Raw genomic sequence first — 25717 nt, 5'->3', positions numbered from 1 at the left:
TATAGCCCTAAGACTGGAAACATTTCACATCAAAGAACAAGGGGAAACTCAGTTGAATTTTTTTGAAATCGGTTGAGTTGGAAGACTTGGCTTCTCTTTAAGCTGACCCTTGCACTCCAGGTCTCCTCAGCAACAAGGGCAACTTTCAATACCTGTATTTGGTCAGTGCATTTGTAGAATATTCTTTCTTATTTGATTAATTTGTTACCTAACTCATTACTCTTTTCTATATTTATGATTTATACTTCAAGCTATCTAAATTTTATTATATATACTCAGTGGTAGGAAAAAACAAGCTGTGTTTGAATTCTAAAGTATTGAATTGAATTTCAAGGCAAATTCAATGTGTGGCTTCTCTTGGAATATCATTCAATAGGAGTGGCTGAAACATTTGTGTGAAAAGAATAAGTGGAGTCACAAAACCTCCCCCATCATCTGGAGAGAGCTGCTGGATCGTGGAGGAAAGGGCTTGCTTTTGGGGGGCTACAATGAGTTCCTGGAGCATGCCCAGGTATGTAAACTAAGTGGATTTATCTCTTCAAAACATCATTCTGTCACATTATTTTCTCTTTTCAAATGTCTTGCTTTCTAAAGTATTCTCAGCTCTCTTTTTCTTCTATTCTGGCTTTAAACAAGAACTTTCCATTGTAGCCCTTGTCAGCTAACTATCTGTTCTCTCATGTCGATTTTTTCTTTCCCAATATTTAGCTTTACTACGGTGTCACCTCCAGCATGACGACTGAGCTGATGAAGGCAATTGCCCAAGAGAACCTGGAGACACACATAGAAAAGGAGCTGGAGGGAGAAGCCCTGAAAGGTCTCCTCAGCCCCCTGCAGGTCTGGATCACCAGGTGCGACAGTCAACCCGGGACTGTGAGATTGGCTGCTTCTATTGAGAAAGGACAGCGATGTGAGATTAATTCCATGATGGGAGAATATCTGAATGTCAGTGTTGAGAGGTGTATGTATCTATATGTATGTGTATAGATACATGGACATATGCGGCTATAGACATATGCATCCCCCAATACAGCCCGTGTATGAGTTCTAGCTCATATATAGATTTAATATGTATGTGTGTATATGAGCGACTTGACAGCGAAGATATTTGCTTAGGGAACTCCGTCTCCAGCTCTAGGCCCCTCGTCTGCGTCTCTCTTGCTGTCTGCTGCTCTCGTTCTTGCTCTGTACCCTGCTGTCCTCCCTCCCCGCCCCCATCTCACTGACTGTTGTCCTCTCCCTCTCCCCACCTGCCAGAGCTGGCCTCCTCCACTCTTCCTACCTCACTCATTCTCTGTGATCCTGCCCCTCACTCCCCCTCCTCCTTACTCTTCCTCCTCCTCACATTTGTCCCTCGTTGCTCTCGGTCTTGGGCACACACGGTGTTTGTGGTCGCTGTGTCTCTCTGTCTCTGCACTCTCTCCCTCTCCTTGTCTCTCTCTGCCTCCCCTTCCCACTTCCCACGCCTCCGTCTGTCTCTCACCTGCCCTTCTCACTACAGTGCATGGATCCTAGTAGAGATACTCATTGGAAAAGTTATTTGTTATTATGACATATTTCAAACACAGACAAGAGTTGAGAATGGTGTAATAAACATACAGGAACCTAACACCTAGATTTATTAAATATTACATCTGCTTTCAATATTTTTTAAAGGATTAAAATGGTGCAGATAATGTTGAAACCCCCATTGTACCCCTCCCCAGACCCCCTGTGAAAACCAAAAACTCCCAGATGCATTTCCAACCCCCTCGGGGGTCACTACAGCTCTTGCTGATGGCCCGGCTAGAGCGTACCCAGCCACTTGCTGCGCTGTGGGCACAGACACCTGATCCCCGATACCTGCCTGTGTTGATCCTAGCTTGCTTGTGAGGAAACTGGTCCTTTCCAAAAACTGTCATGACTTCACAGATCAGGGTATAAAATAGAAAGGAGCTATGGTTAAATTAAATTTGTTATTTCTTTATCTTTTGAAGAGAAAATGTAAACATGTAATTAGAGTAATATGACACAGTTCTTTTAAATTTTGCTTTCTGCATGTTCTATTTTATTTGAAAAGCCTTATAAACAGGTACATTTCTTATTTGGGGGTTGATTTCAGATGGCCAGAGCAAAGGGTTAGTAGTGAGAATTTTTTTGTTCTGTTTTTGATTTCTAGCCTGTCTAGGCAGACGTGTATGCCTATTTAAGAGGTTAATCACCCTGTTAATGCACATGCAGAAGTATCTATTAGGAATAAAGGCTTAAAAGGGGCAAAAGATTTAACCATTCGTAATCCGGCGTTGCATTTTTATTAGTGCGTCTGCGCCTGCCTGCTACAACCTCATTCCCATCTTGACCAGCGGGGAAGTGTTTGGAACACATACGGAAATTAGCATAACTCTATTTGACCAAAAGGAGGCAGAAGAAAATCTCAACATGCTCATGTCAGAGATTCGGGACCTGGTGTCTCCCTTCCTCCGGAGTGTCTCCGTCTGCACCAGGGTGGAGGAGGCCTTCCTCCAGGCGCATGTGGTCATCGTCCTGGACGACAGCACCGACAAGGAGGTGCACAGCCTGGAAGACTGCATCCGCAGCAGGGTCCCTCTGTGCCGGCTCTACGGATACCTGATGGAGAAGAACGCCCACGAGTCTGTCCGAGTCATCGTGGGAGGAAAGACCTTTGTCAATCTTAAAACGGTTCTGCTCACGAGATATGCCCCCCACATTGCACACAACGTTGTCGCCGTGGCGCTGGGGGTGGAGGGCCAGGCCAAAGCCGCGCTGGCCAGGAAACTGGGCACCACGCCTTCATGTGAGTGAGCTCCGTTTCTGTCTCTGCTCCTGTTTTTACAGTGTGATTTCAGGGCAGCCGGGAGAACACTGTCCCTCTAGGATTGTTCTGGGCATCTGGGATAGAAAGAAGGAAGCAGGTACAAGGAACCTCTTATTGTGTGGTTTGACTGCTGTGCAAACATTTTTCTTTTGTTTTTTACTACTGGCTTTCATGACTATCTGACTTTGTCCATCATTATAAAGGTTAATAAACAAATATTTAATAGAATAAGATTTACATTTTTCAAGTAATAAGTTGAAGCCTAATATTCCACTTTTTTCATGATACTAGTCAACTAAGGTAATAGTGTTTTCAAAAAAATGATCAGGGCTGTGTTAAAGTGGCCCCACCCCACGTCCCAGCTGTGTGACCTCAGGCAGTCACTTACCCCTGCTGTGCCTTAGTTTCCTCATCTGTAAGATGAGGATGTTAATAGCACCTGCCTCCTGGAATTGATGTGAGGATTCACTGAAATAATCTTTCTAAAGGGCTTGGAAGAGCACCTGGCACATTGTGAACGTTTGCAAGGATGTTAAACTTGTCAGTGGGATTCTGATAGCAGAGCGGTCTCTGCTCCTGTTGGTCTTTGAACTGGTAGACGTTGGAATCACACGAGGATGAGACTGGATCAGAGAGTGGACTGTTGTATTTAAAAAGGGAGTGTTGGGGCTGGCCTGGTGGCATAGCGGTTAAGTGCACACACTCCTCTTCGACGGCCCAAGGTTCACAGGTTCTGACCTCGGTTGTGGACCGACACACAGCTTGTCAAGCCGTGCTGTGGCGGCGTCCCATATAAAGTAGAGGAAGATGGGCACAGATGTTAGCCCAGGGCCGGTCTTCCTCAGCAAAAAAGAGGAGGATTGGCAATGGATGCTAGCTCAGGGCTAATCTTCCTCACCAAAAAAAAAAGGGAGTGTTGTATTTAAAAATATTTCTCATATTCGACCAATTTTAGCTGTTGTGCCCTTGGAGGGAGCAGGCGCAGCGGCACCCATTGAGAACACCGGGAGGCACAGCTACTCGCTCACGCCAAGTTGAAGACAGTGAGATGTGAGCCTAGAGTGCTCTCCCTCGGGCTGTAAAGGACTTCGGTGAGCCCCTGACACCTTATAGCAAGAGCTGCATTATCCATTTCTTTACAGTGAAGCCCTGGAAGCAACCCCTGGTGGTCTTGCCTATACATTTTTGGCGTCTGACCCCCAGGGTCAGTGCATTCCTCACCCGAATTGATACCAAAATTAGTCAATAGGAAAGGAAAACATTTTCTAACCATTTTCTCCCTGTTGTCAACCTTGTGTGTATATGTGTAGACACTGATTTATCACAGAAGATCTATGATATGCTGATGGAAGTGTCAGGAAGAGGCAGTGTTAGAAAATTTAAAACAAGGTGGGGGGCGGGGGCTTCCAACCAGAGAGCTGCTCTCTTGTGGGTCTGGTGGTGCCATAAATTCTACACCCTGCTGGACTCAAAGCCAATAAGCATGAGAGGCAGAAAAGAGAAAAATGGAGAAAGTTGGGAAAAGGAAAGAGAGACATTAGGGGGACAATAGTCAAAGTAGAATTGTCGGTGGGGCAACAAGGAGAAACTCAGGAACCGCAAAGACAGAGCTGAGCAAAATGACGTGAAATAGAAAAACCATCAGGGAGAGTCACTCGGAGAAGATTCCAGGTGTCAAGAGGGTAGCAAACCTTTTCAGGATACCCCTGCGTTCAGTGCCCACATAACCCTGTTTCTCAGCCCACGTGTATTGGCTTAGCTGGGAGAAAGTCCACTCAAAGTGACTAAAGTCAGACAGAGCTTTTTGTCACGTAAGTGGACAGAGCAGGAGGCAGTCAGTTCCTGTCGCAGGCCTAGCTGGATGCTGGGCCCACATGACGTCAGGATGGGCTGTGCTCTCTCCGTCAGTCTCTCAGCTGGGCTGTCCTTAATATTGGTTGGATTATCAAGGAGGCAAGATGGCCACCAGCAGCCCCAGACTCATACGTTCATGGCTCAGCTACCCCAGTAGAAAGAGGGCTTTCTCTCTGAATTCTTTGTACAAAAGTAGCAGGATAGTGTCGTTGGCTGGACATGAACCCGTGATCTCCAAGTCAGTCATCGTGGCTGGGAATCTGGAGTCTGGGTCTCCTGCCTGTTGACAGACCTGAGGGGTGAAGACAGCCCCGCCCAAACCATAGGGACTGAAACTGGGGAGGGGTAGTTAGTTAAAGAGAAACCAGAATGCTGTTGAAGAAAAATGTAGGGAGAGATGCTGGGAGGAAAAGACCGCTGACGTCCACTGTAATTTCTCTAGCGTAATTCAGGGCATTTGAAGCTATAAAGGGCCTTAAAGCTGAAAAGAAAAATGAGACCCAATGAGAGTAAAAGCCTTCTTTAGACTTTGGGAGGAAAGCCTACCATATCCTTCCTTCGGGGTGGAGGACTTTTTTCCCCATATGGAATCCCATGAGCTCCAAACGGGACCACCCCCTTCCCTTCCCTCCTATAACATGCAGCTAACAGACGGCCCACGTGCACATCATGGCTATCAGGGGGTTGGGTGATGGAGGGAGCATCAGCTATTCCTACTTCATGAGTCATTTTGATGAGAGAGAATCTCAGGAGGGTGGTATACACTGATAGTTGACCACCTAAGAACCATTTCCCACTGTCTTCTCCCCCTAGCCTGTCTCTCACTATAGAAGTCCAAAAAGACACTCATGTTCTCAGCTTCTCTTGCAGCTGAGAGTGGCCAATTTCACTCCCTTAAAAGAGAAAAGGCAAAAGAGGAAGCTTTGTCCCATTGTTTTCCCTACTGCCTGCCTTTTAACATAACTGTGTGAGAGTGTGATACTTGGAGCTGCTGCAGCTGTTTTAGGACCATGAGGGGAAGGCAAAGAAACTACTGCCTTTGAGCTGCTGGCAAGCACCAGTGTCACTGCCTGCCTTGACTTGCTGTTACCTGAGAAAAGTAAATTCCTTCTACTTAAGCTGAGTCAGTAGGATATTCTGTTACTTGAAGCCAACAGCCATCTCACCTCATAAAGGAGAACAGGAAAGATTTTAATCTTCACAATAGGAAGTGGTGTGGCCTTATAAGGGAGTTAAGTTTTTAAGCAAATAAGTTAATAAATGAATCAATAAAATTACTTATTTTCACAATATTGCTAGAAAATCCACAAGGATAAAATCATATTAAATACCAGTCCCTGTTTCTCTCGAAGCCCACCCAATGTTTTCTTTGAGATAGGTGTCACTTTGCACAGTGGCTGTTTCCCCCCAACCCCCTCTGCCCCAGAGTGTTTCGAGGACCAGGCTGGTCCGTTTCCTCCTAAGCCTGTAAGTGCCCCACGTACCCAAGCTGGTTCAGTAACTGTTTGTGAAGACGTTCCTCAGGGTCCTCTTGGTACAACACCCTCATTCGGCAGGAAACGAAACCCACCCGGGAACTATGTGATTTGCCCGGATTTCTATTCCAGTCTAGAGTCAAGGCTCCTTGTCAGAATCAAAGCAAATCAAACCCGTCTTCATGGCAGGCAGAGCGATGGCCGTAGGGCCAGCACGGTGGTGTCATTGTCGCCGCAGTTTCAGGAGCGTTCAGTGTTCCTCGCTTCCCTCACGTACCCACACCACTCGTGGAGCATTATTGGGGACCAGCCCTGACGAGTAAGGAGACGGTCCGCATCGTGGGCACGTTTTTACGGCATAAACTTAGACCTGGTTTATAGCAACAGTACTGACCCTAAATCAACCACTCACAGGAAGCGGGCTGCAGCGATCTTTCATATTAACCTTCCTTATTATGCTAATTCTTATTTCTTTTCTTCACAGCCATCAAAGACGTGATCATTTGGGGGAATATTAGTGGAAATAACTACGTTGACCTGAGACAAGCCAAGGTTTACAGACGTGAGAGTGCCATTTGGGGCCCTCCACACTACTCACGCCCTGTCTTACACTTGATTTCTGACAGGTACAGTACAGTTTAGGTGGAGTATACTAACAATGTTGAATAGATGTCTAATTGTTGTTATAATCTTTTAAATCATCTTAGAAACCTTTGTACAAAAATAACTTGTTGTTCATACTCATCTTTGTTTATGTCTCTATTGAAGAAACAGAAAATTCCATAGAATTTTGGCTATACAGTCCCCGCCCCAGTTGATTTGGTTTTGAAATTATGAATCTTTATGTTCAGATTATCCTTAAAGTGGCTCACCTGTTCCATTAAAGTTATCCCTAATGCAAGCATACATAGGGCAGATCTTATGTAATGTGGAGACAGAGATAAGTGGCCAAGTTGAAATTAGTTGAAACGTTTTTGAGAATAAGGAGTTACGATGGTGAGCAGCCCAGGCTGTGCTGGGTGTTCTGTCCCAGGAGGGGCAGAATCGGAGTGGAGAGGAGCACAGTCTCCAGAACCAAGCCACCTGGGTTGGAATTCTCACGGAGCCACTTACTGGCTGTGTGACTTTAGAGAAGTTACTTGACCTCTCTGTGTCGCAGCTTTTTCATCTGCAGAGTGGAAATGGTAGCAGTATAGGCCTTATTGGGTGATTGGGAAGATGAAACGGATTATACAGCAAAGGGCTCAGAACTGTGCCAGCCATCCACACCGCCGATCTGCGGGGGCAGAGGAGGAGGGGAGGAGCGCCTTTGAGGCTTGTTTCTAAACTTGGCAGCGCTTCCCCGGTTTTAGCGTTTCTTCCCGTTGCCCCTTCCCTTTCTGCCCTTCTCAGACCTCAGGAACTTCATCCGTGCCTGGAGATTGTGTGTCCCTGGTTCCCCCTTGTGGAGTGTGGCCCCTCTGTGTCCACCGCCTGGTGGGGCCGGGCTGTCCTGGAGCCGTGGTGCTGGCTCAGAGGGCAGCCAGTTAGCGCTGTGTCCAGGGGGACTGTCCCAAGTCTAAACTTCTGATGATAAAAACTTGATCATTTCCCAAGTTCTCAATGTGACTCGTTCAACGTTTTATATTATTTTCTTAAATGAAGGACACCACTGGTTCCGAGATGACGTCAACATAGATTCTTTGTGTTGAAGGTCCCCGTTCTCGCAGCCTGTGACCGCTCCTCCGTGTTCCACGTGTACATCATCATGTTTGTTTTGTTTTGTTTTGTTTTGCTGAGGAAGACTGGCCCTGGGCTAACATCTGTGCCCGTCTTCCTCTACTTTATATGGGACACCGCCACAACATTGCTTAACAAGCGGTGCGTCGGTGTGTGCCCCGGATCCGGGCCTGCGAACCCCGGGCTGCCGTAGCGGAGCACGCACACTTAACCACTGCGCCACCGGGTGGCCCCAACATCATCCTGTTTTTAGTTTGGAACTTTGGGACTCCTGTCTGCTGTTTCTTTACTTTTCAGTTGGCTCTTTGTGGGACTGTGGAAGCTGGAAGATGGGGCTCAGGGAGTCCCCTTCTGCTTTGTGGAGGGGATTTCTGGTGCTTGGATCCACCGACCCAGGGACCACTCTTTTTCCTTTCCATTCCTCCCTCCCTTGTAAAACTGTGTCTTCCTGTCCTTGTAGTGAGTGGGTAAACGGAGAATTTGTGGCGACTCTGAAAAAGTTGACGGCCACAGGAGAGCAATTTGGAGCCATCTTAGCTGCACACAGCATAGCCACGACGCTAAAATACTGGTACCACGGCTCTCCGCCCGGGGAGGTCGTGTCTCTAGGAGTATTGAGTGAAGGTAAATCTGGGTCTTCGTCTCGTAATATTTAAAAACCTCCATGTGTGTATGCCGTGTGCTCGTGCTTCTGTGTCCCCACCTGCTACCTCTCAACATGGTCTGTAGGCTGTTTGGATTTTCACAGTTCCATAATCATTCATTCACTCATGCATTCATTCAGTTATCCATTCAGAAGTTCAACAATATTTTGAGTGAACGCATGGGATCACACATGGGGATTAGACCTGGCCTTTGCCTTCGGCAGAGTAAAGGAGAACCAGATACATAAACAAAATAGTTCCGGTAACTTTTTCTCACTGTATCCCAGCTGAGGAAGGGAAAGCAAGGTCAATTTTAGGTGGGCAGCCGGAAGAATCAGGGCAGGCTTCATAGAGGAGGTGACACTCCAGGAAGCCTTCAAGTCTGAGTAGCGTTTACCTGGCAGACAGGTGTGGGAGGAACATCTGGGCACAGGAGCCACGGGGCAGAGACACAGGGGCACATCAGGACCCAGATAATAGGGCTCCAGGCAGCAGCAGGAATGTGGCGGCTGGCTCTCCGTTCACACATACTGTGTATGCGTTTTTACAGCCTGACTGTTTTAATCTGCTAAAAACCATTCAGAGGACTTGTGCCATTTTTGAAACACAGGAAAGAAAGAATAGCTGCTGGTCTGTGCTCCATAGGTTGTGTCTGAAGCTTCTCTTCCCTCCTGCTTTACCTTCTCCCTGTGCAAGCTTCGCTCCCAACCTTCGCTCCCAACCCTTTGGCCTGGGTCTCTCTGCCAGCTCTGGCCTGCGAAACATTGGCACACGGATGTCCTGCTGTCACTTCAAACCAGTGTACACAAGCTGGGCTCACTGTCTCCCTGCCCCAGTCTGACCCACCTCCTGTATTCCTTGTGTTATTAGTTCCAGTGACCATGGGGCAGCTCCAGGAAATCTCCCAGACCCCGAGGTCAGCAGTGACCTGTCTCTCCTCGTACTCACACAGCTCCTATTCCTCCATCAGGGAGCAGGGCACGGGCTGCCTGTGCAGGGGTGCAGTTAGCTGCATGTCCCCTCCATTAGCATGTGGACCCTGAGGGCAGGGCGGGGCTGGGTCTTTCTGCTGCTCCTTCGTGGCCAGACACTCAGTGAATCTTGTTCAGTGGAAGATAAGGTGCGTGAACATCCCCATAACGTGAATTCAAATCAGTATGTTACCTTTTCAGTGAAATAGGCATTTTAGACCTTATCTTTATTTGTAGAAAGTTTAATTAATCTCTATAGGAATTCATCAATAAGTGGCACAGTCTTGGGGGTGACCGATGCGACCTGAAGCCGTCCCACGTAGTAAACCCTCGCGTGCTGTCTGCCTGCCCGCACGACTGGCTCTTCTCAGAGAAGCAGAGAGCTGATGGCCGTGCACCCTCTGAGGAAGAGTCTGTTAGGTCCTGGCTGCTTGACTCTCCTCTGTTGTGGCCCTGGGGACAACATTTGTGAGGACAGGAATGGCAAGAATCATTTTCTTATTTGATTGAGGCACCCAGTGGGGGCCCTTGTATCTAGATGTCGCTCGGCTGGTAACAAGCCTTGTCCGTCTTCTTGTCTGGAGCACCTCCAAACCCCGGACTGGGAGCTGAAATCCCCAGCCCTCCTGCCCCCTCCTGTCCCTGCCAGTCCGTCCTCGTCCCTCAGCTCCGTGAGGGCCGCAGTGTAGGCTAGAGAGCAAAGGCCAGGCCGGACGGATGCCTTGGGCTCGTGGGTTCCCTCGGGAAGGGACCAGGAGAAGCCTGGAATGCAGACAGAAGGGATCAGACAAGGTGGAGGAGAAGGGAGGCGGAGGCAGGGGTCTGACCCTGGTGGGATCAGAGGGGTGAAGAGGGAACGTGGTTCTTCCTTCTGAGAGAAACACAGAGGGTGAGTCAGAACTCGGAGAGGTGCGCGAGCAATACCCTGGAGGAAGTGTTCAGTCCTCCCTGGGAGGACCCCCCAGAAATGCAGTCTGCCTATCACTGAGTCACGCACCACACCTGTCCTTCCTACGGCGCTTCATAGGAGGGTTTGCTTTTCTGATGCTTCTGCTTGCTCCCTGCAGGCCAGTTTGGTGTTCCCGAAGGGATCGTCTTCTCTATGCCTGTGAAGTTCGAGAATGGAACTTGGGAGGTTCTTACAGATCTCAAAAATATTGAAATAAATGAGCGAATAATGACCAGAATGACAAGTGATCTGATCCAGGTAACGTCAGAACAGACACAAGGGAACTGACTTTGATAATGACCTTGAACTGATTCCCCTGGGCCAAGGCATGCACTGGTTTTCTGTGGGTTCGGTTTGCATCTTAGTCCTAGAAATGATAAGGAGACAATAAAAGTTTGAAGAAATCAGCAGAAGAACACTACTCCTTTGGTTATATAGTTTCTGGTATGTTAAAAATATTTGTTAGTTGCTTAAAAATCAAGAATCAAAATGCATTTCTATTAAAAATGATTAAGTTAGTAATGGTGGTCATTTAATTCTCTGATTATAACATTTTTCAACAGGAGAAACTTGTTGCGCTTGGAGATTTGATAAATTTTCAGCCATATCAATCAGGTAATCTTTTAGATGTGATTTTGCGGGGGGGCAGCTATTAAAAGAGTATTAACATATTTGTTAAAACTGAATCACTATTTAATATAAATAACTATAATCCATATTTTATTACTTTTAAACTAAATTATTAACAAAATAAACTGCCAAGTTCAATGTGTCCTTTGGAATAAAACATCTCATAAGAACGCCAAAGAAATCACATCTGGAAAACACCATGACCGTATACGTTTTGTGTATATCATATGTATTAGTTTCCTAGGCTGCTGTAACAAATTACCACAAACTGGATGGCTTGAAGCAGCAGAAACTTATTCTCTCCTGGTCCTGGAGACTGGAAGACCTAAGTCCAGGTGTCGGCAGGGCGTGCTCCCTCTGAACACTCGGGGACGAATCCTTTCTTGCCTCTTCCAGCTTCTGGCACCAGAGCTTGTCGTTCTTGGCTGGTAGCTGCATCACCCCGGTCTCTGCCTGTCTTCCCTCTGTGTGTGTCTATGTTTCCAAATCTCTCTCCTTATGAAGGCACCACTCATTGCATTTAGGGTCCCCTCAATCCAGTATGACCCCATCTTAACTTGATTATATCTGCCAGGGGATTAGGACTTCAACATATCTTTTTGGGAACACAATTCAACCCACAACACTACATTTACTGTTAGATAACTTTTTTTTTTTCAATTATTTTATCGAGGTCATAATGGTTTATAACATTGTGTAATGTCAGGTGTACATTATTATTTATCAGTTTCTGTATAGACTGCATTGTGCTCACCACCAATAGTCTAATTTTTATCCGTCACCGTACATATGTGCCCCTTTACCCCTTTTGCCCATCCCTCAACCCCCTTCCCCTCTGGTAAACACTAATCTGTTCCCTTTATCCATGTGTTTGTTTATCTTCAACATATGAATGAAATCATACGGTGTTTGTCTTTCTCTGTCTGGCTTATTTCGCTTAACATAATACCCTCAAGCTCCGTCCATGTTGTTGCAAATGGGACAATTTTGTCTTTTTTAATGGTTGAATGGTATTCCATTGTATATATATACCACATCTTCCTTATCCATTCATCAGTCAAGGGACATTTGGGTTGCTTCCACTTCTTGGCTATTGTGAATAATGCTGCAATTAACATAGGGGTGCATAAATCCCTTTGAATAGTGGATTTCAAGCTCTTTGGATAAATACCCAGTAGTGGGATGGTTGGATCATATGGTATTTTTATTTTTAATTTTTTGAGAAATCTCTATACTGTTTGCCGTAGTGGCTGCACCAGATTGCATTCCCACCAGCACGTATGAGGGTTCTCTTTTCTCCACATCATCTCCAACATTTGTTATTTTCTGTCTTATTTACTGTTAGATAACTTGAAAAATAATAATAAATTTCAATAAGCTTATTTTTCTCATTGACATTTTCTCTAATCATAAACTCACAAGAAGTGCTATCAACTTTCTTGCTTCCTTTTGTCTTAAAGAAAATCTCATCTTACGTCTGGAAATAGAAACATGGAAATAAATAAATTCATTTATGCAAAGAGCTTTAATCAAGTGCCTTTCGAGAGCCCAATAGTCCCCCCTCCCACTAAAGTTCAAGGAGCACTAACTGTAAGCCAGTGCTTGGGGCTAGAAATATAGGGTGAACAAGATAGACCCGTCCCTGCCCCTTTGGAACCTAACGGTCTATCGGGGGTCATAAATTACACAAATGACTGCATTTGTGGTGAGTCTTAGGGTGAGAGAACAGGGTACTGTGCCGTGGGAGCTCACGCCCAAAGATGTAAGGAAGGAACCTGAGGCAGGAAAGCGTATATCACCTTGTTTGAAAACCTGCCAAAAAGCTTGTGTGGCCGAAGCCTAAAGAGAGGAAGCTGGGCGGCCCCTGAGGAGCAGATGTAAGAGCTTCCAAAGGCTTCCTTCCAGATTGACAGGCACCTGTTCACAAGTCCCTATCCAGGGACGGCAAAGCAGGTCTGTGATTAGTCTGGAAAGCAGATTGGAACAAGGCTGGACTGTTTGTGAAAGACTGATGTTAGGAGGGCAGCGCAGTGACCCAAGGAGGAGATGATCACAGCTGAGGCAGAGGCAGTAGAGCTGTGAGACATTTAGGGGTGGATTATCAAGACTTGATGGCAGATTGGCTCTGAGGAGTCCCAGAGGACTCAGCCTTCTTCTGGTTGAGCAACAGGGTGGGTTTACTGATAGGGGAAAAATGGTAAAAGAACATTATTTGAGAAAGAGATAGAGTGTGTGGGTGGGTGGGTGGGTGTGTGTGTGTGTGTGTGCACGCACTGGGTGGAAGAGAGAGGAAGGGCATGGTGCCAGAGTAGAGGAAGGATGAGTTAGGTTCCTATATTTGATTCTGAAATATCTATGGGATATCCACAGTGGAAATAACAGATAGAGAACTGCATGCTCTCTGGAGCTTGGAAAGATCTAGACTGCAGTCATCAAATTGGGAGTTGTTGCCTCATAATAGACATGAACCATGAGCATGATGGAGGTTATCTAGAGAGAGTGAGAGGAGAGGGCCTGGAGGAACTCGGCCTTTGATGGTTAAGGAGAACAGGAGCAGCTGAGAGATGGTGGGAGAAAGGGGCGTCAGAGAGCCAGGACAAGCCCCCCAACATCGGATGTCATGGAAGACCTAAAGGCAGAGAGTGTTTCAGAAACGAGGGCTGGTCTACACTGTCAGATGCTGCTGGGGGATCAAATAAAATGAGGCCTGAAAAGTATCCAAAGGATGTATGACCTGGAGGTCATTCCTGACTTTGATGAGGGTGATTTCGTGGAACCAGGAGGGCAGGAATGAGACCAGGGAGGGGAAGACCCTTGCCTCGGGCACCACAGTCTTGCTGTAGAGCTGGTGTGCTCAGTGCCGTGGGCCAGCGGAATGTGCTGGGTGCTGTGGGGACAATGGGAAGGGCCCCCATCAGGATTGTGATGTGATGGAAGGGCTTTCTGGAGGAGATCACATCTAAACCGATTCATGAGAGGAAAGAAGGCTAAGATGGAGATAAATGGGAGGGTTGTTCCATTCAGAGGGAGCAACAGACACAAAGGCAAAGAAGTAAGAAGAACTTTCTGAGAACTGCCAGTTCATTTTATCTGGAAAGTAAAGTTTGAGGTGAGAAAGGTCAAAGGGCAAAGTTTACTTACTTTGTTAAAACCAATGGAGGGTTTTAGGCAGGGGAGGGACAGGAGGAGATTCTAATTTTAGAATGCTCACTCTGTTGGTAATGGGAGGAATGAATTGGAGGGAGAGACCAGAAGCAGTAAGACCAGTTCTCTTGCAGGTAGAGAAGTGATGAGGGTCTTGACTTAACCAAGAAATGGCCATGAGGATGCAGAGAAGGGGCTATATGTGAAAGACATAAAATTGACAGAGCTCAACCAATCTGCAATAGAGGATAAGAGAGCTCAAGGGGGTCAAGAATGCCCCAATGTTTAGGCATTTGGACATCTGGTGGTGTCAGTCCCTAAGACAGAACTTCCCAAACACTGGGCCACAAATGGGTTGGGTGTGGAGCTATTGATCTCCTTGGCCCCAGGGACTGAGTCTGGGGCAGCTGGAGTCCTCAGGCTGGTTGCCTCTATTGTCCTTGTCATTTGCTGTGTGTGCTAAGTCATGAAAATGGGAAGCTGTGGTTAAGGTAAAGAATATAGGAGAAGGAGCAGATTTTCAAGATGCATCTAAGGGAAAATATCTGGTGGGCGATGGACACATATCTCTGGAGGCCAGGAGAGAGAGCTGGGCTGGAGAGGAAGATACAGAGTCATCAGCAACAGATAGTTATTAGAAGAGGCTGATAACCATGGTGACCCTAAGGGAAGGACCTTAGTGGCTGGAGAATGAAGACTTCTTCACTGCGTAGTCTCTCGTGCCTTTTGATTTTGTTCAATGTTTATGTTTCACACATCCAAAAATATAAATAGGTGGACAGACAGATATCTGGATGGATGGATGTTAACATTTAACTATCGCTGGAGAGGGAGAGGGTGAAGATGGAGGGGAGTGAGTAGAAAGATCCTCAAGACAGCAGCAGAAAACAAGGCTCAGAGCACAGGATCAGCCTCAGACAGGAAGCGTCTCTGCTGCTGAGCCCAGAGGAGGGAAGAGGGGATGGGTGCAGACCCAGGGAGGTGTGCAGGATGGGTCAGAACAAAGCAGGCAGCAAAACCAGGTCCCACGGGTCAAAACTCCGGGAAAGGCGGGGTCACAGGAAAGAAGTGGAGGCTTGACATGACTGTTGAGAAGAGGAAAGAAGGACAACGGGAAAAGCACAGAATCTTTTTCAGAGCTGAGGGCTTAGTGGAAGTTAGAGACCGTGAATCTGTGTGACTCCGGTGTGCGGTCATGTGATTCCCTGCACCCGTGCTCGGTGCCTGGGCGCGGGAGTGGACACCTGGATGCATGATTTGTAGGAAGCCCTGAAATACTGCAGTGTCCCGCCACCTCTTCAACTAGAATAAAAAAATAACGCTACACTGTATCCCAACAAAGTTCTGAGTATCTCCATGATGCCTTTATTTGGTCCATCAAATTATTTCCCAAAAGTTTTAATTTTTCTCATAGTTTTTGTGTCCTTGTTTTACTGGGGCCTTAAATGGATGCTACGGTGATTTAGTCATTGGCATTGAATATGGGAGTGGAAAATCAGTACAGTTTTGTTATTTCACCTAGTATTTGGGAAGGAAGGAGGTGTGACCCAAAGAAGTTGAGGATAATTGCAAGAAAGCCGATGAAGTGATGGACTACAGGGGTCTGGATTGGATAAAAAAGGAAACTAATAAATAGAAATAAAACAAAAAGCTCCAGGCTGGGGTGAAATTGAAAATATTTAGCAACCAGTATGGTACAGCTTCCACCGGTTGAAACAGCTGCTGCCTCTCAGAATGGATGAACTGGTAAAAAGAACCTGGTGGGCAACAGAGGACTGCCCCTGGTCCAGACCAGAGAGGGTGTCGTGAGGTCAAAGTGCCAGCGGTGGGAGGAGGGGCAGAGAGACCGAGAGAAAGGAGGCTGTGGGCAGAGCGTGGGCTTGGGGACTTCAGCCCCGTTCTGGCTGGTGGTCAGGTCGCCAGGAGTTGGGCCAAACAGGAGAAGCCCAGAGGCAGTCAGAGACAGAGGGTGTGGGCACAGGAGTCCGGTGAGTGCTTGGTTTTAACTCGAACTCTTCTTTATTTATTCAGAATTTAGAGGCCCTCTGTGTGGTTCCGGCATTTGGCAGACTGGAGTTGCCAATTCCTCTCCTGATAATGGGCTGTGAAGCAATCATTCTAGATTTGACTCCACTGACTGGTAGCTAGTCCTAAATTTCCCATAACACTTGCGTTATAGAGGGTTTTGTGAAAGAAAATGACCTGATTTTATGCTGTGTTTGTAGTAACTAAGGTCAAGGCACGATATGTTTGATTGACCTTGACCCTGTCACCATTGGACCTTGCCCAGAACACTGGTCCAGAGATTCCAAGACCAGAGCACTGAAAATAATCAGAACTTTGCCGAGTTTGGAGATCTCTGCTTATTAACATAGCGCTGAGACGATTCATGCATGAGGCTTGTCTAATCTTTTCAGTTAATTTAATACTTCATTTCCTGACTTTTAGAAGCTGACTTAGCCTTAAAAGATGAAAAGACCGCTGTACCCACCACAGATGACAACCAGGAAGGTCAAAGAGAGTCAGGTGGTAGGTATATCAGTTGAAAAACAATGCCCTTTTTATCCAAGACTCAACACTAAATTTCAAAGAAAGGAATTTGATCCCCTGTTGGCAAAAAATGGGAGTCAAGTCTTTCATCACCCTCATCCTAGACTCAAAAATAAGATTATATTTAAAAATCTACTGAAATCTTTGAAGGAAATTACCAGATGTTCATTGAGCACCTTCTGAGTGCTGGTCACTGTGAGAGATACTGGGCCATGCACACGTCTGGGTAGGGGCTGCGAGGACATGGAAGGTACATGCCAAGACACGCAATGAACTCAAAAACCCCACGAAACAGGGCGAGACGGGAAAGAAGGCATATGATAACTCACAAGGAAAGGAAAGATCCTTGTAAGGGATGAAGGAGAAAATTTAATACAATCTTGAAATCTAGTTGGGACTGAAGATGGCAGAAGATAACCAAATGGGCACTTATTCATTCAGAAACTCTGCCAGTTCAGTCACGCAAGAGGAAAAGGGTCTTAAGATCTGCTGTACAATGATGTGCATATGGTTGACAATACAGTGCTGTACACTTAAACACTTGTTAAGAAGGTAGAGTTCATGCTGTATGTTTTTACCACAATAAAAACAAAAACTGTGCTAGGTGCTGGGGACACAGACAAATGAAGCGTTGTTCTTGCCCTCAAAGTGCTCACCATCCAGCGTGGGAGATATCAAAGCAAGCGGAAACTACACTACTGACAGAGAGAGTCAGGGCTTGATGGGGCCACATAGCCGTCTCCTGGCTGGACTGGGAGTCTTTCAGGAAGACTTCCAGGAAGAGATAAATGGGAGCTGAGTCTAGAAAGATGAGAAGGAATTACTTATACAATTTAGTGAAAAGGAGGTGTGCACCTGGAGGGGTGGGCAGAAAAGAGATTGTGACGAGTACCCCACCAGAGGGAAAAGCATGGGCAGAGGAGGCATTTCAAGTGTGAAGGCATGACCAGACATTTGAACTTGAGGCAGCATGGTGAAGGGGTGACCAGACGTGTGAACCTGAGGCAGCACGGTGAAGGGGTGACCAGACGTGTGAACCTGAGGCAGCACGGTGAAGGGGTGACCAGACGTGTGAACCTGAGGCAGCGCGGTGAAGGGGTGGCCAGACGTGTGAGCCTGAGGCAGCGCGGTGAAGGGGTGGCCAGACGTGTGAGCCTGAGGCTGCGCGGTGAAGGGGTGGCCAGACGTGTGAGCCTGAGGCCGCGCGGTGAAGGGGTGGCCAGACGTGTGAGCCTGAGGCCGCGCGGTGAAGGGGTGGCCAGACGTGTGAGCCTGAGGCAGCGCGGTGAAGGGGTGGCCAGACGTGTGAGCCTGAGGCCGCGCGGTGAAGGGGTGGCCAGACGTGTGAGCCTGAGGCCGCGCGGTGAAGGGGTGGCCAGACGTGTGAGCCTGAGGCCGCGCGGTGAAGGGGTGGCCAGACGTGTGAACCTGAGGCAGCGCGGTGAAGGGGTGGCCAGACGTGTGAACCTGAGGCAGCGCGGTGAAGGGGTGGCCAGACGTGTGAACCTGAGGCAGCGCGGTGAAGGGGTGGCCAGACGTGTGAACCTGAGGCAGCGCGGTGAAGGGGTGGCCAGACGTGTGAACCTGAGGCAGCGCGGTGAAGGGGTGGCCAGACGTGTGAACCTGAGGCAGTTTAAAGTGTATTCAGAAGCCAGTAAATTGAGCAGCTGTGCTAGAGCAGAGAATCCAAAGGGATGAGTGACACTGGCGAGGTAGGGAGTGGCCAGCTATTGTTGGGCTGAATGGCTGGTTGAGAGCTCAGCAATACCGCTGGTAGGTGGCGGGACAAGCATGAACTGGATGGGGTCAATCGTTGGCCCTCTAGAGGATGATCAAGCAGCCCAGCTCACGGTCCAGAGGAGCATGGTGAACTCAGCCCCACCAGAATAGAGATCTTAAGAGGCCCGGCAGACAGGCAGCACCTCTGGGTGTCTGAGTGCAGCACTGTTATTCCAGTTGGCCCAACTGGTGTCAGGCAACACTCAAGGAAAGGACTGGGGACTCTGAGGCCCTTGGGAAAGAACTGAGAGAAGACTAAGATCTGTCCTGAAGAGTGACTGGCAGCTTTCCAGGATGGAGGAAGAGAAGCCAAACTGTATTCCCGAATCTTTGCATAGGAACGATTTAAGTTGTTAATTGAAATTTTCGGTTCTTAGACCCTCTGCTAAGTCATCATCTTATGCAGCCTAAAGAACTTTAGTGATGATAAAGTGGAGAAAATGGGGCTGATTTCAGGTTGTTTGGGGGCTATTTGTTGAATGAGCATTAGAATCAAATACAGTGTATTACAGTGCTTTCCATATTTTGGGTTAGATAGGTTGTAAAAAAATTTATTGGGTCGTGAAATCAATTTAATAACTAGCATTTTTTCCTTGAACTAGAATAAAATTGATAATAAAAGGGTAAAGAGACAGGAGTTTTTTTTCCCAATGAACTAGAATAGAGAAGAAAGAAAATGATAAGTAGAAAAGACAAGAAAGGGTAAGTGTTGTTTCTTGTCTCTGTTTCATGCCCTACACACGGTGCACACACTAGACTAACATAAAATGCATTTTCACTGTGGGTCGTGGCCAACGGAGTTTGAAAACCATGATTTAGAACATCTCACAGGTTGTTAGTTGTATTCTAAACCCAACATGTTTTATTTAATTCTGGTTTCAGAACGTAAAGATAGCATGTATTCTGATCTAATCCAAGATGAAGAAAAAGATCTAGTTATGTCAGATGATGGTAAGTCAGGCGGGTTAGAAACGGTCTCTTTCTTGCTGAAAGTCGTGGCTCCTGTTGTCCAGTCTTAAAGAAGGATGCCGTCGGTGTCAGAACCTAGTCCAGCAACCGAAGGAATTTTGAAATAACTCCGTTTCTTTTCTTATACTTCGTAAACACTTTGAAGGAGGGATAAAAAAAAGTCAACAAACATTATTTTTTAAATACTGAAACTACTTCCATGTCATGATACTCTTCCCTCAAACCCTCCCCAAACACCTTAACCTCAGCTCTGCCTCAGCTCTGCCTCAGGTCTAGCCTCTGTGTTGTCCCCTCCTTCTCACCTTTCCCTTTCTTCTCAGTTCTTCATTGCAAAGCCCCAAATAGCTGACACGCAAATCAGGTTCCTCCTCAGAAGGTGAGTGAGAGGGCCAAGTCAGAATTCTCTTGAACAGGGAAAATCTGGGGGTTTTCTCTCTCTATATATATATATACACACATACACACACACATACTATCATACTTGTAAATATTTATGTAGAGGCTTATATATTTTCTCAATCTGCCTATACAAATCGTATATCCAAAAAATAATAATCGTCTAGTCTGTTTCCATTTTTACTGCTTCTTTTCCTGAAGCTCTCCGTGTGGGAGGGAGCTGGCAAGCACAGAGAAGTGGCCCAGTGATTTTTATTGTGGGGACCAAGCCTTCATGGGGAGGTTGGTAGCAAGATGCTTCACTGAGCTGTTGGGCTGGACATCTGCTTGCTCATATTGCCCATGGGGCCATGGACAAGCCACTGTCATGAGTTGAGACTCCATAAAATAGTGATCTATCATCTTACAACTCCTAAAAGAATGAGGCATTCAGAAAAACTTGGAGTGGAAGGAACAAGAGAGGAGAATGAGAATAACTGCAAACACCAATGTGCTTTAAATACTAAAAACTCTGTTCTTTTCATTCTTTAGTTACTGCAGTAGCTTCTAAAGACCTGATTCCTCAAACCGTCTCTGAAAAGCCACACAGTCAAGAACCTGCAGATGGTGGGTGGTAGACAAAATGCTAACTAGTCTTTTCTTACTCTGTAGATAGAACTGGGTAGAAGAGGGGCAAGTGTCCCTGTGATGCAGTTCCTTTCAAACCCTCTCTCCCTCCTCCCACACCCCCATGCCTTCTCCCCAGAACCTAGCTTCCTGCTTTTCTAACAAGGCCTATGACAGTGACAACCGGATCTTCCCTAAGAATGAGTGAGTAAGGAAATGGACACAGATGTATCCCAGAGTCCAGATTTTCAAAGTATATAACTGAGTTGTCACGATATTTTATGAAAACAAGGCTGATGTAGATTTCTCTGTGGTTGGCCAATCAGGGTATTCACCCACACGTTTATTTAAATGTAATAAAAGGAACAGATCCATTGCACCTTCCATTCTGAAAGTGCACAGCATGAAAGTGGACATCTTGGGAGTGGGGTAGCCATGGGGAATTAGCATCTGTGCATGGAGTAGAAGCAGGATGAGGAGGAAATGGGGCTGACGATATAGCTGCTGACAGAATTCAGGATGAGAAGCAAAGGAGCCGAGAGCGACTGCACACAGACCAGACTAAGGCAAGAAGGAAGCCCGCATGTGGTTTTGTTCTGTGAAAATGTCTCCTGACAGCCTGTGGTTGACTTCCCTCAGAGAGTCCCTCTCCCCTGCTCCCCCACTACTGAATCAGTGAATACAGGAACCCAGTAAACGGAGGAAGAGGGGGGCAGAAGAAAAACTAATAAAAACTTAAGTTACTAGTGCATTTTTGAAATAGTTACATCTTTTCATTTTCTTCCTTTTACAGAGTCTGAAGGCAAAAGTGTGGAACAGTAACAAATCAAATTAGACCAACTATGAAATTATTTGGCAGTGTAGTAAATATAGAAAGACCCATGAGTGCCTATACTTAGGGAAGAATAATTTGAAAGATTTACTTCAGTCTTAGATCGTATTATGCTAGCCAATTAAATAACAGTGACAGCACACAAAAAAGTCAGCTTTTAATCGTTTGTTACCTGGATCCACTGATATGTTTACCTATGACTGCATTTTCTCATAAATTGTTCGGGGTCAATTGCTATTTTTCCAACTACGTTAAAATGGAGTTGTCAGTCATTGCATCCTTGCTCATACATCCTCCTGAGAGAGCCTCTTCCTCCTGCAGCCCGTACCTGAGGCATGGGCCCAGGTGGCCGTGTTTGCTCAGATGGCCTGACCACCTTGGCCGCCACTGATTGGGCCAGGGTAGACACACCTCACTCAAGGAGAACCAATCAGAGTTTCTCCTGCTCTTCCAAAGCATTTGAACTGAGAAAATGGATGAGTAAGTTGGCGTCCGAGTGGTGGTGAAGGCGGTGAGCTAGAGAGGGCACAGAGGTCTGCCTGTGAGGTCTTCAGCGCTGGGCAGGCTCATCAACCCCACGAGACCTAGCTGTGCATGTTTTTCCTTGGATTTGCTTGGTATAACTATGTTTACAATAAATCACACTTTTACTTTAGCTTAGACTGAATAGGTTTCTATTTCTTGACACCAGATGTGGCCTGAATAGCCTGAATTTTGAGAGAAAAGCATAATATTTTTACCATATAATTGGATGGTTTAAGTAAAAATTACAGTCTTTTATTAAATCAGCAGTAGTCAAACCAATATGCTCATATATTTTCAAGCTAATAGGACCTTCTACAAATGCCAGTTAGGAACTTCTGAAAGCCCGAGAGTCATGTTAAAAAACTGCTATTTGTGCTTCCTGTGTAGTTTTATTTTTATTTTTTATTTTTTCTGAAGTTTTAGATAGCTCTTAAGGTACAAATTACTTTCTGAAAATCCAGGGAAATTTCAGATGCTTATGCATTGCTTCCGCAGCATCATAATTCGAAACCATGACTGACTTATGCTTGTTTCCAAAGTCAGCACCTGATTTGATGTTATTGTGAAGAAAACCTAATGTCTGTCTGTGTTCAGGACTTGGGGTGAGGTTTGGGGCCCTAAGCCTACTGTTCCCCTGCCTCTCCTTGTGGGGTCCTCAACCAGAGGAGTGACACAAAGAACAGTCACTGATGGGACATCGCCTGGTGCTCCCCACAGAGCTGGGCATGTGGCGGCTGCCCTCAGCGTGCAGGGCTTCTTCATGGTAAGACTGAGCTAGGATGGAAAATGTGCCTCAGACCAGGAAGCCCAAGCAGAGCTTCCTGTTCCATTCCCCTTGAATCAGGCATGCCGATCTCTTGTCAGCAGGAGCCAGGTAGAAAAGCTGGCGCAGAGAATACCACCATGAACATACACCACCTTCCAGGGCCATGGATATTCTTCCTTAGCGATATTCTTCCCAGTTGTGTCAAGCCTGACTCATCAGATACTCAGCCACTTCGCTAATAGGTGGGCATCTAGGAAGGGGCTAGAGAGAGATGTGGGCAGTTTCTGCTCTTTAGGGACACTGTGGGGGACATCCAGCCCCACTGTCCAGCATGAATATGAACCATCCCAGGTTTGCACCACCGTAGGATGACCAGGACTCTAGGATAGACCCCCACAGGAGAACAGAACACACTGATTCTAATCATGACACCCACTACTACACATTTGTCACAAATTAATATAGGATATGAAATTATACCAGGAGGAAGGTATGAGTGTTCGCTATTTATTTAAAAACAATGATGGTGCCATTTCAAAAATATCTCTCAGAGAGGTTTTTTGTTCTTTTTGTTTTTTTGAACGGATGCACTGCCTCTCACAGTAGCATAATTCAAAATGTACACGTAATTGACCAACTTGGAAAATCTCAGGCTAGTCTTCCCATTAGAAGTAACCTTAATGTGAGGTTGTTAAAAATACTTTCTCTGTGTTATTAAGGCTGTCATGGTAAAGGCATGGGGGAGGAATATTCAGTAGAAGATGTAATATATTACTCAGAGAACGGCATTCTGTGAAGAGTGATTACTTTCTTGGTCACTGAAATGTAGGTTGAGTGTACACATCCTGTGACGGGAGCAGGCACTGCTAGACTAGAACTCCCTAGAGCCCTGTCCCCAGTTGCTTGACCAGCAGAACTCTGATTTGTCGAGATGGGCAGTGGGCCAACCCTAGGGCATGAGCCTTGATAGATTTAATCTAGTCCTCTGTGCCACTGATTGGTTTAGGGGCAGACGTGTGACCGAGTTTTGAACAATGATACATAAGGTGAAGTCTTCTGAAGGTGAGGAGGGGAGGGAGAGAGAGAAGAATGAATGAATGGTATGCAAGGAGAAAGCACGGAGGCTTCCACCTGCTTCCTTTCTACTTAAAATGCTGTTCTACCAGGATGTATGGAATGCTTGCAGCTTGGGCTGCCATCTTGTGGCCCTGAGGAGAGACATCACCAGCAGGGTGCCACCAGGAGGGTGGCAGTATGGAAAGATAGAGAAAGCCAGGCACCAGGGCCTGAGGCCTCGAGGAAGCCAAAGAGCCTCTGAACCATCCTGGACCAACTTCAGAATTTCTGTCAAATAATAATAAATAATGTTATGGTTTAAGCCCTTGTTAATTGTGGTTTCTGTTGGTTATAGCCCATGAATATATACTTATATATATGACTATTTATACTTACAGCCAACAGCTATATAACTTGACAGAGAAATACCTTTCAATTTTTTATTGTTATTTGTTTTATAGGAATGAATAAGATATATATTTAGATAATTTATACAATTGACTTCTTCCATTCAGCCAGGCTCAAAAACCTGTATTGACTCCTGTATTTTTAATATTCTCCCCAATTCTAGTTAGTAAATGCCATCAGCCTAGTTCAGTCCTAGGCCAGTGGTTTTCAACATTAGTATGAATCAGAATCATCTGTTAAAACAGATTGCTGGCCCCATCTCCAGAGTTTCTGATTCGGTAGGTCTTAGGTGAAGACTGAGAATTTGTATACTTAACAAGTTCTCAGGTGACGCTGATGCTGCTGATCTGGGGACCATACTTTGACACCTACTGCCCTAGCCTATGGGCAGTCACCTCCTAAGGTAGCCACTTCCCCAATTCCCTTTGCCCACACCTATCCCCCAGATACTTCAGTCTGAATTTCGCTTTCTGACCACAGGATTCCTCTCCATACTTACCAGCACATTGTTTTAGGACTTTTTCTTTTTTTCTCTCTCTTTTTTTGGTGAGGAAGATTAGCCCTGAGCTAACATCTGCTGCCAATCCTCCTCTTTTTGCTGAGGAAGATTAGCCCTAAACTAACATCTGTTGCCAATCCTCCTCTTTTTGGTGAGGAAGATTGGCCCTGAGCTAACATCCGTGCCCATCTTCCTCTACGTTATATGTGGGACACCTGCCATGGCATGGCTTGATAAGTGGTGCATAGGTCCACGTCTGGGATCCAAACTTGCGAACCCTGGGCCACCGAAGCAGAGCGCACGAACTTAACCATTACACCACGGGGCCGGCCCGGTTTTAGGACTTCTTAGTGCCATCCAAACTGGTCCACCCCAGTCCCATGAGCATTGGGTTGGCTGCCTCCCCACCTTTGCACATACCATTTGCCCTGCCTAAAGTGTCCTCTAACCTTATCTCATTGAATCTTCTTTGGGTCTGGCACAGTGCAGTGGCATTCCCTCCGTTGGCCAAATTATTCTTTCTTTCTTTTGATTTCAGAGAGATGAACGTTATGGGACTCCAGCAAACAGAAGTAGCTTAAAGAGTGTTTTTCCTCATCTATCCCCGACCCCAGGTGCACGTGGGAGATAATGTCATCTATATAATTTATTTGCTCCTTTGCGGGCCTTAATGTGAACATCTTTAACTCTGAAATGGCCCTGGCCCAGGGCTGAATGCTTTCTCATTCTGCAGAGGATGCAGAAAGGTTACCCAGCTTACAGCTAAGCCACTGGAAGCAAACCTGGTGACCCCCCCCCAAGAGAGAGCCGCTGCTCTGCCTCATGTTAATTTCTTCTGGGCAGAAATTATGACCCACAGAGGTTTCTAATCGCAGCTTTCTCACTTCATTAGTTCAGAGAAGCATGATTTCTATACACAGGGGCCGTAAGCAGGGGTTCTGCAGAGGGCACACAGTCTCCTCCCCTCTGGTAGGTACGCTTCCCTCTTTGGGAAGGCAGCCACAAACCTGAGTGGGTCTTGCTCAAGAACAACTGCAACAGGCACACTCAAGTAATGCCATTAAGTCAAGTTTACATCCACAGCCCCAAAAGTTACCTCGGTGTTTGAAAAATCCCATGACGAGCTCTCA

At 46.4% G+C, this 25717-nt stretch overlaps 1 protein-coding gene across 2 annotated transcripts in view; it reads left to right on the top strand.

Moving 5' to 3' along the window:
- The window catches only part of MDH1B (malate dehydrogenase 1B), a 29992-nt gene extending 8004 nt beyond the window's left edge, over positions 1–21988 (top strand). Inside the window, exons 3-13 of one of the 2 annotated variants that reach the window (XM_058549699.1) lie at positions 377–511; positions 709–851; positions 2298–2794; positions 6629–6770; positions 8324–8487; positions 10546–10685; positions 10991–11042; positions 16650–16730; positions 19413–19481; positions 20427–20501; positions 21295–21988. In XM_058549699.1, coding sequence (XP_058405682.1) covers positions 377–511; positions 709–851; positions 2298–2794; positions 6629–6770; positions 8324–8487; positions 10546–10685; positions 10991–11042; positions 16650–16730; positions 19413–19481; positions 20427–20501; positions 21295–21323 — 1527 coding nt within the window. In that variant the 3' untranslated portion in view covers positions 21324–21988. The remainder of the gene's footprint in view (positions 1–376; positions 512–708; positions 852–2297; positions 2795–6628; positions 6771–8323; positions 8488–10545; positions 10686–10990; positions 11043–16649; positions 16731–19412; positions 19482–20426; positions 20502–21294) is intronic. The other variant, XM_058549700.1, reaches the window with a different exon arrangement.
- Positions 21989–25717: the final 3729 nt, after the last annotated feature.

This window comes from Diceros bicornis, chromosome 10, assembly GCF_020826845.1.
Source record: "Diceros bicornis minor isolate mBicDic1 chromosome 10, mDicBic1.mat.cur, whole genome shotgun sequence".
Taxonomy (NCBI): domain Eukaryota; kingdom Metazoa; phylum Chordata; class Mammalia; order Perissodactyla; family Rhinocerotidae; genus Diceros; species Diceros bicornis.
The sequence above is the reverse complement of the archived record's forward strand: the minus strand, read 5'-3'. Positions and strand labels throughout refer to the sequence as shown.